Below are 15,257 nucleotides of genomic sequence, written 5' to 3'. Positions count from 1 at the left end.
CAAATCTGTTGTACAGGCAAATCTTTAGGGACCTATTTGAGGTATTACTCATTAAAAAATATTCTCTAATACTCACTATTAAAGGATAGTGACTGCTTGAAAGTTGGAACTATAAAAAAAAAGTATAATATAAAATATATTTTTTAATATTTTTTGTATGGTTGAACATTTAATAATATATAATGTAGGATATAACTACATACATTTCAAAGATAAAGACTTATTAATTATAAATTTAATAATATATACAGAGCCTAACATAGAATAATTAAATATTTATTTAATTTATATCATAAAAATTAAACATTATTAAGGATAAGAGAAATTAAAGTACATGATATCTCTCTCAATTAAGTTACAATTTGACAAGCTCTTGAATATTGAGTGGTGTACAGACCTTATTACCATTTAGACATGCAGAAGCTATATAAGAATACATTGCCTCTGTAAGATGATAACCATCCCAAAAGAAATGTTCAAATGGGTTCATGCAGGGTTTTGTCAATGGGATACAAGCTGCAGTTCCATTTTCCAAAGCATTGCAACATGGACTTTTTGCATCCGTTAGACCTGCAACATAGTGCTACTAGTTTAATTTGGATTACTTTCTTAAAAGAAGGTTCTATTTATTTAAATGATTCTATCAAAATATTTTTTTATTATTCTGGAAAACATAATTTATTTTTATAATAGAATCACAAAATTAAATATGCAACATTTATATGATTTTTGTTTCATGGTTTTTTTTTTCTGAATTTGTAATAGAAAATATTAAGAAGAAAATGCTTTATTAGACTTTAAAATTTAGTATTTAAATTTAATAAAGTATTATTCAAAAATAATAATTTTTTATCATGTAATATTAATTTTGTTGATCAAGTACTATACGGATGAATTTTAAAAAAATTTGACATTAATAATTGTGCTAGCACTTTTAGTTATTTAACCAATGTTGTGCATCAAAACAAATTTGAGGTGATAATTAAGGTAAATTGTTTTCAAATGGCATATATATGAAATTAAATATATAGGACCTGACACATACACATATATATATATAATATGAATAGATAATATTAAAATTATAAACGTTAAACACTAAATTCTTTGCATAATGACAAGAATAATGTGCTTGATTTACCATAAGTGGAAGGATTTGTGAATGCATCAAGTATGGAATAGGCATGACCAAGAACAAAGGAGGAGTGTGGAAGAGTGAATGTGAGATTGCTTAGCAATGAAGGAAGCCTCTCATTGAAGTATGACACAATTTGGTTTGTTTCCTCCAAGCAATCACCTTTGTGTAATTGTGTTTTTGAGATTGGTGGGGTGCACCCTATTGGTCCAATTCCAAACATCACTATCTTCCTAGCTCCCAACTTGTACAATCTCTACATATACATACTTAACATTTTCAGGGATTTGCTAACCAACAAAGATCTTAATTAATTATATTAATATAGAAAATCTATTTGGAAAAGTTCAAATTTTGAAGTTTTACTACATTCATATAATATATATATTTTTTTAAACTTAAGATTTTCCAATAAAGTAACCTTTACAAAGTCCACATTTTATTATTAAAGAGTTGTGAAAAATTAGGAAGAAATTACTTTTACGGAGAACCAATAAAAAAAAATACAAAAATACTATTTATTTATACACTAAAATTAGTCATTAAAATTAGCAATCATGTATTTATATATAAATATATGTATAGTTTAACTTATTTTTAATGTGTATTTTGTATTTTAATATGTATTCTATTCTGATAACTAATTTTAGTATAAACCTAATATAGTTGAAAAAAGTACGTATATATTGTCTTGAAAATATTCTTAATAACCAATATCATCATAAACACAAAGTAAAGTAAAAATGATGTAGAAAATTTTAATATACTAAAATTTTAAAAGGTAATCAATTCTTCTTTCATATCTAATTTGATCATTGTCCATTCCTCTAAAAGAAGACTACACAACTCCTAACAAAACAAAAATAATGAAACAACCTCCAATTATTCATTCTTTGAGAGACATCAATAATCATTTTAGGATAATGGAGAAAAGAAATTGGTCCACAACATTTTATCTGATCTAATTATTTTTATTCTTTTATTTCTACTTCTTTTATTTATATTTTAAAAGAATATTTTAAACAAAATCTTATAAATTGGATACATTTAGTTTGTATTTTCATTTTCTATTCTTATTTTTAATATTTTTTGTTTTCTAAATTTTGAAAAAAAAAAGTAAAAACAGAAGATAAAAATAAAAAATAAAATTTTATTTTTTTTATTTCTTTTATTCTTTTCATAAAATTAAAAAAATAAAAAATATTAAAAATAAAAACGGAAAATAAAAATGCAAACCAAATACACGTTAGTGACCTGAAATTGTTCGGAGAGTTTGTGAATGAGGAGTTGAGCAAAGATGTGAGGCTGGTAGAGCTTGCTAGTGTCATAATACTTGGTTGCAAGGTAGTTGTTGATATAGTCATTGCTCCCCACAGCAACTAAGTATATAGACTTTGATAAATAATCAGATACCTCATTTCTGTTTTTTAGCTTCTCACCCAAATTTGTCTCAACTGTCCTTTCAAATAAGTTTATTTGTTCACTCAAAGTTATACATTTTCCCTACAAAATCAGGCAGTGTATATAGCATTTCTGATTAGTAATAACCAAGAACTAGTGTCGTAATATCACTTCTTCCAAAAATTTAAATGAATAGAAAATAAAGATTAATAAATGGTTATATATTTAGATTTGTGTGAATTTTTTATAATTTTTTTTATTTTTATCTTATACTAAAATTCTTTTTTTTAAAGCTTAATAATGAAGATCGAATTCTAAATCTTTCACTCATTAAAATTTTGACATAATGCCATTTCTAAAAAGATTAAACTGATAAAATAAAATACGTGAATAGTTATATATCTCTAAAACTAGTAATAATAAGTTTTGCCATAACTACCTTAATATGTCACCAATATAAACTAATTATGACATTGGATAATGACAATATAATAATGTCTGAAAATTTGATATTTTTACATAAAATCAAAAGAATAAATTAAATATATAAAATATAAATTATAATAAAATTTAAATTATAAAATCATCACACATAATATAAATTTTTTAGAATCACTTGATTAATTCATAATTGTAAAATTGAAAGATTTTAATATATAACTCAATATTATTCTAACTAATATATATATAAACATTTAACCCTTATATTAAATTATCAATCATAGTCATTTCATTTTTAAATTATTAATTAGCTATATAGTATCACGGTTGCTGTTCCACTTATGAATTCATGTTTGGCCATATGAACAATATTCTCGATTAACATAAACATATTATATAACTCAAAAATCAGTCATGCTATATTTATGTATTTATGTATAAATATTTATATTATTTAACTCATTTTTAATATATATTTTATATTCTAACATATATTTTATATTAGTAATTGATTTTGATATACACTACTTAACATAGTTAAATATAACTAATATAGAGTAGGATGAAAAGAGAATTAACAAGCATGTGATTAAATATGTAAAAATTATATGGTGACAGATATAAAATCAAAAATAGAAGGAATATCAGATTCAGTCGCATATACTTACAAGTATATTACCAGTCTCTGGCAGAATTCCACAAGAACCGGATGCATAATTGATTCCAGATAATGATATTCGACCTTTTAAGCTCAAGTATGGTGGAGGATATGGCAATCCAAGATATTCAGCTGATCATCATCATAAAAAAAAAAACTCAAATTAACAAAATACAAACTCTTTATTTTCATTCTCTTTTTTTTTTTTAATAATATGAATGTCCAAAATGTTTTATGAAAAAAAAAATTAATTATCAAATTAGTAACCACATATTTGTGTGTATTATTTATATGTTTGTTTAATAAAACAATCAGTCACCAGATAAAAAAATATTTCACAACAAAATAATAAAATAATTTGTCATTTTAATTTATCGGAAATTAATTTGTTTAATATTGTGCTAAAAAAAACACCTATAAAATCTGCAACAGTTCTTCCATTAGTGAATCTTCCGGTAGGACCAATAGCAAAATTAGAACCATAAGGCAAATAATTTGCTTTTGCAATAGTTGGAAGAAAATTGTTATTGCCACTATCCAATAAGGAGTCTCCAAATAAATACAATGCAGGTGCAAGGGGTACTATGCTACCGCATATTATTTTTGGGGAAATTAAATACAGAAAAATGAACAACAACAAGCTCATAATAATATTCATTATTTCTCATTGCAAAAAACAACTAGAATTTCCATGCATATATATATAGAGAAGCTAAGGAAAAGTGTGATGAAGAAAGAAACGTATATCTATATCATTATTTTGAACTATTATCCTACATGTATACTAAAATCAGTTATTATTATAAAATATATATTAAAATATAAAATATATTTTAAAATAATTAAATTAACATTTATACAAAAATATATTATAATTAATTTTGATGACCGATTTTAGTATACACATAATATTTTTGTATATTGAATAGATGAGTGGTCATATGCGATTGGATAAAATAAGAAACGAAAATATAAGGAAAAGAGTTAAAATAGTACCCATTGTAAAAAAGATAGTTGAATCACGTCTCAGGTGATTTGGACATGTGAGAAGAAAATCGTTAGAACACACAATCAGGAGAGTTGATGAAATGGAAGATGGACAAGGAACGAAAGACAGAGAAAGACTTAAGAAGACCATCCATGAGGTGGTTAAACTAGATCTATATGTAAACAGTCTCTTTGTAAATATGATACATGACAGAATATAATAATGTCGTTTGATTCATGTAACCGATCTCATCTAATGAGACAAGCCTTTGTTGTTATTGTTGTTGAATAGATTTAGACCAACCACGTGGAAAATAAGGGGGGCCTCTCAACGGGGGATGCTCTTCATATGATCGAATCATGAGCCATGGATAGATTAAATGCATATGTAAATGATCATATGCTCATATCTATATATATATATACCAAACCACAAGATTTGGCACCGTTTAATACATTATTAGTAGTATGATGATTTTTTCTTTGAGAGTAATTATCAAAATTAATTTTTGGTGTTTTTAAAATTTGATACTCTCTAGTACTTTAAATTTTAAAATATATAAAACAGTTATTAATAATTATTGCTATTAGATAATATAATTTTCATCTGATTTGATCCATTAATCATTATTAACAATAATTATGGACGTAAAACGTTAATTTATACACATAATCATTAAGTGTATGTATGTGAATATAGAATAAATTAGTCTTTAAGTGAAATATAAAATAATCACCGAAAAATTTAAAAAATCTTAAAATAAATTTTTAAATTTTTTAAAAATTTCAAATCAGTAATTTCAATGGATAATCAAGTTAAATTTTGAAAATGAATCCATATGTATCTTTTATTATGTAATATATTAATTTAATTTAGTTTAATTTATGGATACTGAATTACCAAGACCATTATATTCCTTAATGATAAAAAAGGAATGAGCTAAATTGTTTTAAGATATTAAAATAATTTTTTTTCACAAAAATAATTAAAAATATTTATATAAATACTTATAAAGATAACATTTTAAAACTTGTATGCATTGAGAACTAAGTTATTTACGAGATTAAATTTACAAGCTTTAATCAACTACAAGGTCAATAATATAAATCATTTACAAAATTTTAATATAAAACTTCTAATATTTTGCAACACTTGAAAAAAAGAACGTTTTTAACAAATTCAAGTATTCTATTTATGTTTTTGAAAAAAATTTAAAATTTATTGGTTGTAATATTAAATAAAATAGGTTTACAAATAAGATTATTTATGCTAAAAAATAGATTATTTAATAACTTAAAAAATATTTTTTAAATCTATTTAGTGTTAATATCTTAAAGATTTAGGTACATAAATAATAAATTTAGCTTCATAATGTAATGACTTATTAAATTTAGTTATTATTATTGTTCTTACATCACTTTGATGTAGCTATCATAGTTTATTATTATTAATAAATAAAATTATCTTTTAGTATATATTTTTATTGTTATTTGTATTCTTTATTTATTATATATCTTTCAGGAGTATTTTATTGTTCTGGTTAATAAAATCATTATAAGATGTTGATTTTAAAAAAATTAAAAATATTTAAAAAAATTATTTTAAAATTTTTGAGAGACTATTTTTAGATTTTTAAATTTTTAAAAATTATTTTATATTTTATTCTGAAAAATAATTTGTTCAATCTATATATATAGACATTTAATGATTATATGTATAAATTAATGTTTTATATCAGAATTATTGTTAGTAACTAATAATACATTAAGTTAAAAAATTATATTATTTGATAAAAATAAATATTAAAAATTATTTTATGTATTTTAAAATTTAAAAAATTAAAATATTTAATTTAAAAATTTTAAAGACTAATTTAGATAAATTAGTCTCAGATATGTGGAGGGAGAATTAGCTAAGTGAAAATTGGATGGATAAATTTTATCAGATGATGAGTGATCAGCTTGTTGGAAGTTCAAATTCAAGAAATTCCTTTTTGTAAATAGACCGTACCGTATTATTTAATATTGTAGATTGTAGGGGCTTAGAATATTTTTTAATCTATTCTTTTGTCTAGTTTTTTTTTTTCGAATACTCTTTAGTATAGTTCACAGTATAATAAAATATATATCTATGTTTTCCTTGCTTTAAAGAAAATTTTAATTTAACATACTATACTCTTTCTATTTTAAAATATCTATTTAAATTTCGAAAAAACTATATTCTATAATTTTAAAATTTGAGAATAATTTTAAATTTTTCCTATTTTCAATAATTTTCTTAAAATTTTGTAAAAGAAAAAATATAATTCTATATATTATTGTTTATTTTTTAAATCCTAAAAAAATTGAAAATAAAAATAAATAATATTTTTTTAAAACAAATGAACCCCTAATTTCAGATACATTATTAAATTTATCGTAAAAAAGTACCCTTCTTAAATGATTTATTTCTTATAGTCACCAAAAAACTATTTATTTCTTATACTTATTATCTCACGTTCATTTAACAGGATTATTAATAAAAATTTAATTAATATTATTTAACTTTCTTGAAAAAATGATATATAGTATTAGTTAAAAAAAAATAGCTAAATATTATTAGATAGAAATTTTGATAAAGTTTTCTATAAATGAAATTAAAAAATAAGTTATTTTTATCATTAAAATTTAATGATTTTTACAACAAATGAATTATGTGCAATTATTTGTTGTATGGATGATCGAACTCTTTTAAAAAAATAAAAAAGAGATCTAACAAACATCGAAATTTGTCTTAATTATTTTTCATATATTTTTTTAAATAATGAAATGTTTCAAAACCAATTTGGTCGATTTGGCTTTAGGTTATTCGCGTGTTTCTTGTAGTACAATAACCATGCATTAAAAAAAAAAATACTACCTCACCACTAAATATTATTATTTTAGATTAATATTTTGTCAATAATAATTTATATTCATATTAACAAGAATTTACATATAAAAAACACATAATTTGTATTTAGGGGTGGCAATATATACCTTACCAACGAGTATCCAACCCAACCCTATCCGATCGGATGAGTTTTCAACCTGATCCATAGCAGGTAAGGTAGGATGCGGGTAGGGTTTTCGTGCAGGTCAGGTAGGGTACGGGTTGAACTTCAACCCTATCTGACCAACCCGCACTCTATATATATATATATATGTATATATTATATACTTATATAAATATATATTTTAAGTGAATGTTGAACTAAAGACGTCTTACTAAATGCAAAAGATTCTTAGCCACTAAAAGAAAATCATTAATTGATAATTTAATATTTTTTAACATAAAAATTAATTCTATTTTAAATTATCATCAAGTTATATAATAATGTTGTATAGTTTTTGTAACCCGCAGGTAGGATCGGGCATCTGCGGATTAAGAGCAAGTAGGGTTAGCATCGAGATATTTTCAACCTGCGAATAGGATAGGATTGAGTTTATATAAAAATCTCAACCCGCGAATAGGATTAGAGTTGGATCCAAACCATACCCTACCCTACCCATTATCACCCATATTTATATCTATATTTATTAAAGTTTGCACACATAAATTAATACAATTTACTTCTATATTTTTTAAAATTTATTGACCTAAATTAATAAATTTATTTGTTAAAAACAAATTAGTATTGGTCCGTCAAATTCTGACCAAAATTACTAAAAAATACTGATGATCAAGAATTTCTTAAAAAAAAAAAAACAACCACCATGTGGGTGAGTTGGAAGGGACAAGCCAAATTGGCTAATTAAGACATATTGAAAGGCTAAGTTTCAGCTCCTCATGATTAATTAATTTCTTCGCAGGCATTTGATGAGTTTGAGAATTTTATTCGCCATTCTCACTTTAAAGGGAAGTTAGAGAAGAGTGTTTTCATCAGAATTGCAGGATTTTTACCTAAGTTTTCATTGCAACTTAGAAGAGACATGTCCAAAAACATATATATACAGAGAATAATGTCACTTTTACTGTAATTTATTGAACCTCAAGTTATGGAGTTTTGCAGAATACAAAAAGTGGCAAGAGGGAAAACCAAGAACAAGCAATGCACATAAAACAATATGCCTTCAAAACTTTTACGCCATCCTTACTCATAATATTTCTGCACACATATATAGTCATTTAATTTTGATATATGCACGATTTAAAATATTTTAGTCTCGTCCAATTATATTTATGTATTTAATTTTTTTAAGAAGTAATTTTTAAAATTAATTATATGTTTTTAAAAATATATTTAGAACCTTTATTACTTGTGCCAATATTATTGGGCACATTTTAGGTTTTTTTGCAATTATTATTTTTAATCTTACTAACGTCTTATTTAATGACGTAAAAAGAATTATTTACAGATTTGATTATATTCAAATTTCACTATTGCAGATATATTATAACTATTTATGTGTCCTTCAATTAAGTTAAATTTTAAAAAAATGATTTTATGACAAAAAAAATGTTTACATATTTTTTTTATGGTTTTTCATGCGGTATATCCCCCAACCAAACAGTTCTATTTAAGAGTTTGTCGTTGGCCAATGGGCTATTGCATACATAAGGAGAGATTCGAATTTTTGACACTTATTTAAGCGGACGAATGAGCTGATCACTCAATCATCCCAACTTAATTATTATAATCATTCTTATGATATTATATTATTCGAGTTGGTATAGCTGTGTTCTTGATTTCTACTAATCTATGCATACATGCATCTATCTATACAGATTATAAACAATAATAATGAACGGTCCTTTTCATTTGAACGATCATTATTGAAAAATTAATATTTAAAAAGTTTTCATATAGCATTGGTTATATAATAGTTGTAAAAAAAAACGATTATATATTCATATAGCATTATTGGATTATAAAAGGACTAATTAGAGTACTTGTTTGCATAGGTATTTATTTACAAATTTGAATTAATCTTCTCACTCATACTAAAATTAAAACACCAATAAGCAACGGATTGAATGAGAAAATTAAAGTCTACTATTTATTTGTTTTCGTTTTCTACTTCGAATTATTTCTAAAAGAATTATTCATTAGAAAGTTATAATGAAAAAATAAAATAAAAAAATTATTTTTTATGTTTATGTTAAGATGTGTGGGTTAATAGTCAAATTGTAATGGTAATTTTGGAAAACTTAAAATTTCTGCAAAGTTTTTGGGATGAAAGTTAATGTGGAGAAATCTAAAGCGTTATGCTCCAAGAAAGTTTCAGCGACAAGAAAAAAGAGATTTTTACCGGAGTGTCCTCTATTAGATTCGTCTAGAACTTATTAGGCAAGTATTTAGGGGTGAACCTTAATCACTCTCGGGTGACACGCGCAACTTTCAACAATGTTCTGGACAAGATTCGGGGAAGGCTAGCTAACAAACCCCATTTTGACGGTTTATCTTGTATTGAATTTAGGGGATTTTATCACCTTTTATCCACATTTATTCAATGAAATAGCATGGTTTTGTATATTCTCCCTTATTTGTGCTTAGATGTGAAAACATGCTTTTTAGGTCTTAAAATGAATAAATTTAATTCACCTTGATTCCATTAGATGCCTTGATATGTTTGCTAAGTGATTTCAGATTTAGAAGGCAAAGATTGGATCAAGGGAATGAAGAAAGAAGCATGAAAAGTTGGAGAACTCATGAAGAAATGAAAGAACCGGAAAGCTGTCAAGCCGACCTCTTCGCACTTAAACGACCATAACTTGAGCTACAGAGGTCCAAATGATGCGGTTCCAGTTGGGTTAGAAAGGTAACATCCGGGGCTTCGAAACGATATAAGATTTGCCATAGTTGCTACACGTATGGTGGCGCGCACGCGCAAAGTACGTGCACGCGCCGTTGCTGCCACCTAGTTCACTTAAAGCAACATGTGGCCAGCGATTTTAGAAGCCTTGTGGGCCCAATCCAACTCATTTCTGATGCTATTTAAGCCAAGGATTGAAGGGGAATCAAGATACTTTCATACTTCACATACTTTAGAAGTTAGTTACCATTAGTTTAGTTTAGTAGTTAGAGTTAGTTTCTAGAGAGAGAAGCTCTCACTTCTCTCTAGAATTAGGATTAGGATTAGGATTAGTTCTTAGATCTAGGTTTTAATCTTTGCTTTCTTCTACTTCTACCTTTCAATTCTTTGTTGTTACATTCATCTTCCTCTATTCTTTTGTTGTAATTTCCTTTATGTTGTTCTTATGCTTTGTTGTGGATCTACTTTTGTTCCTCATATTCTCTTTCAATTCAATTAGAGGTAATTCATAATAATTGTGTTCATTTGATTTGTTGTTGTTTAATTCTTTGCAATTGAGTAGTGTAGATTTACTTTTCTTGCAATTTTACCATCCTTTCCTTTTATGCCTTCCAAGTGTTTGATGAAATGCTTGGTTGGATTTTAGAGTAGAATTTTATACTCTTGGCTTGGAAAGGTAACTTAGGACCTCTTGAGTTACTAATATCCAAGTAATTGATGGATTGGGAGCCATTGACTCTAGTTCTCACTAATTGAATTAGTGGAGAGTTAGGACTTATGGACTAGGATTGATATAGCTCATTTGACTTTCCTTTACTACTAGTTAGAGGATGATTTAATGAGATTAATCCTTGCCAATTCTCATATTGTGGTTAGTGATTAGGATAGAGATCCTTGACCACCAACCCTTGCCAAGACCTTTTTAGCCATTAGTTTACTTTCTTACCATTTACTTTCATGCTTCTTATCCAAAACCCCAAAATACATTTCTAACCAATAACAAGACACTTTATTGTAATTCCTAGGGAGAACGACCCGAGGTTTGAATACTTCGGTTATTAATTTTAGGGGTTTGTTACTTGTGACAAACAAATTTTTGTATGAAAGGATTATTGCTTGGTTTAGAAACTATACTTTACAACGAGATTTTATTTGAGAAATTCTAAACCATCAAAAATCCAATCGTCACTAGCCAACTGAAAAGGGAGATTGCTTAATAAGGCGGGCAGACTCTGTTTGCTCAATTCGATAGTGACTGCGATTCCTACTTACTGCATGTATGTATCTCTCTTCCCTAAAGGGGTAACTATAAGATAGAATCCATGATGTAGAATTTTCTAAGGAAGGGTCAAACTGATGGTAGAGGCCTGAATCTAGTTAACTGGAAGGTGTTGGTCACCCCTAAGAAGTTTTGGGGTCTGAAAATTAGAGATCCTTTTGTGCTAATATTGCTCTTCTTGGGAAGCTAGTTTGATAACTTGTTCACCATCCTGACAAACTATGGGTTCAACTATTGATGGAAAAATACCATTCCTCTAAGGATGATTGCTTCAGTCGGTCTCGAGGCAGGGGATCTTATGTTTGGAAGAGTATATGTCGAGTTTGGGATATCTTAAAAGAAGGTTTTATTTGGTGCATTGGAGATTTGGAACAGAACTTTTAGTTTTTTAAATGGAGAAGAGAGAGGCGACTGTGTCATGAGATGGACTATATTCACATTTCTGATTCAGATCTCCGGATCTTAGACATTTGGTCATCTGGACAGTGGAATCTTGAGAATATCTATTCTCTTCTGAATCAGTCTCTACAGAGCAACATTAACTCTTACAACCCAAATGTTCAAGCTTGTACAGAGGTCGGTTGGTGTTGGATTGGTGCGGCATCAAAGGTTTATGACGCTAGTAGTGGTTTTTTATGGCTCAGTAAAAAGATGTTTAGTTGGGAGGATATGGGAAATTGGCTTTGGCTTTGGCATCAACATATTTCAGAAAAGTACAAATTCTTGGCCTGGCAATGTCTTCGTGAGGCTCTTCCTACTGCTGCATTTCATTTTAGAAGGGATATTTTGCACACGGATAACTATCCACGATGTTTCTCAGGTCTAGAATTGGTTTTACATTGCATTCGAGATTGTCCAAAATTCCAGCTAGTTTGGCAAGCTTTGGTGATCTCCGGTCAACCACTGGATTTGATGAGTTGGTTCTTATATAATAGCGAATAGCGCTCCTTTAGATTCTTTTCTGGTCTCTGGTGGATTTGGCGTTCGAAGAATAACGAGATCTTTCATCCCCACGAGCCTTGGACCACGGATAAGGTGATTGGTATGGCTTTGTCCTTGGAAAAGGAGCTCCGAAATATTTTTGAGTTGCAACGAGTGTCTATCCCCTCCACCATTAGTGGCTCTTGAATTTCCCCCTTGGTGGGTACCTTTAAGATTAATTGTGATGCTAGCTATCCTGGCAATGGTGCTCGGGTTAGTTTTGTCTGTGTTAGCAGAGATTGGAAGGAAAGGTGGCAACGAGGCTGTCTGAGAACAATTGAGAGTCATAGTATCCTGCAAGGAGAGTTGTTTACTATTTGGAGAGGCTTTATTTTAGCCTGAAACCTGAGAGACAAAGAGATATTATATGTGAGACAGACTGTGGAGGCCTTTATTATTGTCAATAATTTACAGGATTACTCTGGTTTAATTGATTCTTTGGTGTTGAAAATCCGAGATATCATGTCTAAGAAATAACGTGCTGATCTCTAATTGATCTTGAGAGATACAAACACAGTAGAAGGTATCATGGCAAAGACTACAATGAGGATCCTTTCTCCCCAAGTGGAGCTTCCGTTGCCTTGGAAGGAGTTTAAGAGTAGTATTCAGCGGGACTGCCTTTCCTAAGCAGTTTCTTGTTTGTTTTTTCTTTCTTGGTTGTAATTTGTTTTCTTTCCAGTCACCAAAAGATTTTTCGAATAAGTTTTTTTAATCAAATTAGTCTCCAAAAGATTTAATATCAATTTCGTTTGTCATTCCATTTCTGGGCTAACAGTTTTCGTCACTGGATGTCCACGTCGGCATTAACTGACAACTCAACAGTGACCAAAATTTCGCCGTTTTGTACAAATACTCTATTACTGAAGTAACTCTTCCATTAATCTACCACTCTTCTCTTTTTCACTACAACTTTTTTCCTTTTCACCCAAAACTAACAGAAGTCACCCAAAACAGAGTGAGAAGACAAAGCTACTCTGATTGGCCATGGAAGCAATAATTGACGACACCGTTCGTAGTGCGACTGCTCCTTCTCGTCGCAGTCTGAAGACCACCATTCTTCTGCGGTGGTAGATGCCGTCTTGGGTGAAAGGTAAGAACCCTTGCACCGCTAGTTCTTTCTCCCTTTTTTTCTTTTGGTATGAATGTGTGGTATGATATTCATTGATTTTGAATGTTGATTGATTTTAGGTTAGAATTTTTGTGCTGGGGGTAGTTGCTGCTAAAGTTTTGCAATGGTTCACACATTTTGAATGTTAAAAAATTTGGATGCTCTGTTTTCATATGACTTAATGCAATGTGTGTGGATAGATGAAATTTTTTGTTTTGTTTAGTTCATGTAATAGGTAAGGTTTGGTAATATGGTGTTCTTTTTAGACTAAAGTAGTGATTGGAGTTTTATTGTTGAAACATAAATAAATTTTATACAAAAATAAAAATAATAGAAAATAGAGTGCATTGTGTGATTTACTGTTGCTATTTTAAATTTGTAGATAAAAAATCATCCAATGACATTTGTTTTTTATCATGGTGAAAAGTTTAAGAATGATAAAAATGGATAAAAAATGTATGAACCAGACAATACAGAGGGGTTAACGGGAGTTAAAGGAGATACTCTAGATGTTTTTTTCATATAAGAATATTATAAGGAATTAGGATATTCATAGGTGAATAGTTGTTGCTGGAAAGTACCCAAAATGTCACTTGAAGTTGGGTTAAGGAAATTAGAAGAAGTATATGCTAATTTATTGTAAATGGTGAAGGATTGTAGAAGGAATCACAATTCAATCAACATTTACTTTGTGTATAGAGTCTCAGAGCCACACATGTTGGAGTGTATGAATGAGGATAATGATGAGTTAGCTATATTAGAGACTAACAGCACCTGTAAAACCTAGGCCTCAAATACCCCCGATTGAATAAGAGATACTGTTTAAGACCCAAATCACATCAACTGTCCCATCTCAAACCACAACCTATGTCTAGGCCCAACAATACACCATCACAACCAATGTCCCAGCCTAAATCATAGCCCATGTGTCAGCCCAAATCACAACCAAAATCACAGCTCATTTCTCAGTCCAAATTATAGCCTGAAACACAATTAATTATTCACAACTAGCCCCTGAATTCCTTATCTCAGCCATCAAAGTCTTCTAGCTAACCCTTGAAAGCCCATTTCCAACCACCCAAGACTCACAGCCAATCCTTAAAATCTCATTTCCAACCCTCCAACATTCATAGCCAACACTTGAAGGCTTCTTCCCAGCAACCCAAACTTGTTCGATTGCCCATTGCTCAGTCTTTTAAGAAGTATGTTGTTGGAGACAAAAACAAGAACCAGTGAAAGGCACCAATGTGACAAAGATTGGTAGAGTTGTTATTTAGCTCCACTTTAGGAGGACAATGACTCTCATGATTCATACGAGAGTATTAAAGATAGTTTCTATAAGCCTATAAAGATCTTGGAAAATGGATATGAGAGTTCTAATGATAGTGACTGTGGGGTTGTTGCTACCAAGAATTTAGGTTTAAATAAATCTAAAATCAAAGAGAGGTTTAGACCTGCATCTAGCAAAACCACTGATAAGACAATTGATAAC

General features: G+C 28.4%; 1 protein-coding gene across 1 annotated transcript; it reads right to left on the bottom strand.

Annotated features, from left to right (window-relative positions):
- Positions 1-355: 355 nt before the first annotated feature.
- Positions 356-4,293, bottom strand: LOC130957691 (GDSL esterase/lipase 7-like). Its single transcript, XM_057884535.1, has 5 exons — positions 4,050-4,293; positions 3,646-3,767; positions 2,390-2,638; positions 1,142-1,391; positions 356-570 (listed from the first exon to the last, which is right to left on the bottom strand). The coding sequence occupies exons 1-5, from the start codon at positions 4,291-4,293 to the stop codon at positions 356-358; spliced, it is 1,080 nt and encodes a 359-aa protein (XP_057740518.1).
- Between the last annotated feature and the right edge of the window lie 10,964 nt (positions 4,294-15,257).

This window comes from Arachis stenosperma, chromosome 10 (genome assembly GCF_014773155.1).
Source record: "Arachis stenosperma cultivar V10309 chromosome 10, arast.V10309.gnm1.PFL2, whole genome shotgun sequence".
Taxonomy (NCBI): domain Eukaryota; kingdom Viridiplantae; phylum Streptophyta; class Magnoliopsida; order Fabales; family Fabaceae; genus Arachis; species Arachis stenosperma.
Note: the sequence above shows the minus strand (reverse complement) of the source record. Positions and strands in the feature narration are given on the sequence as shown.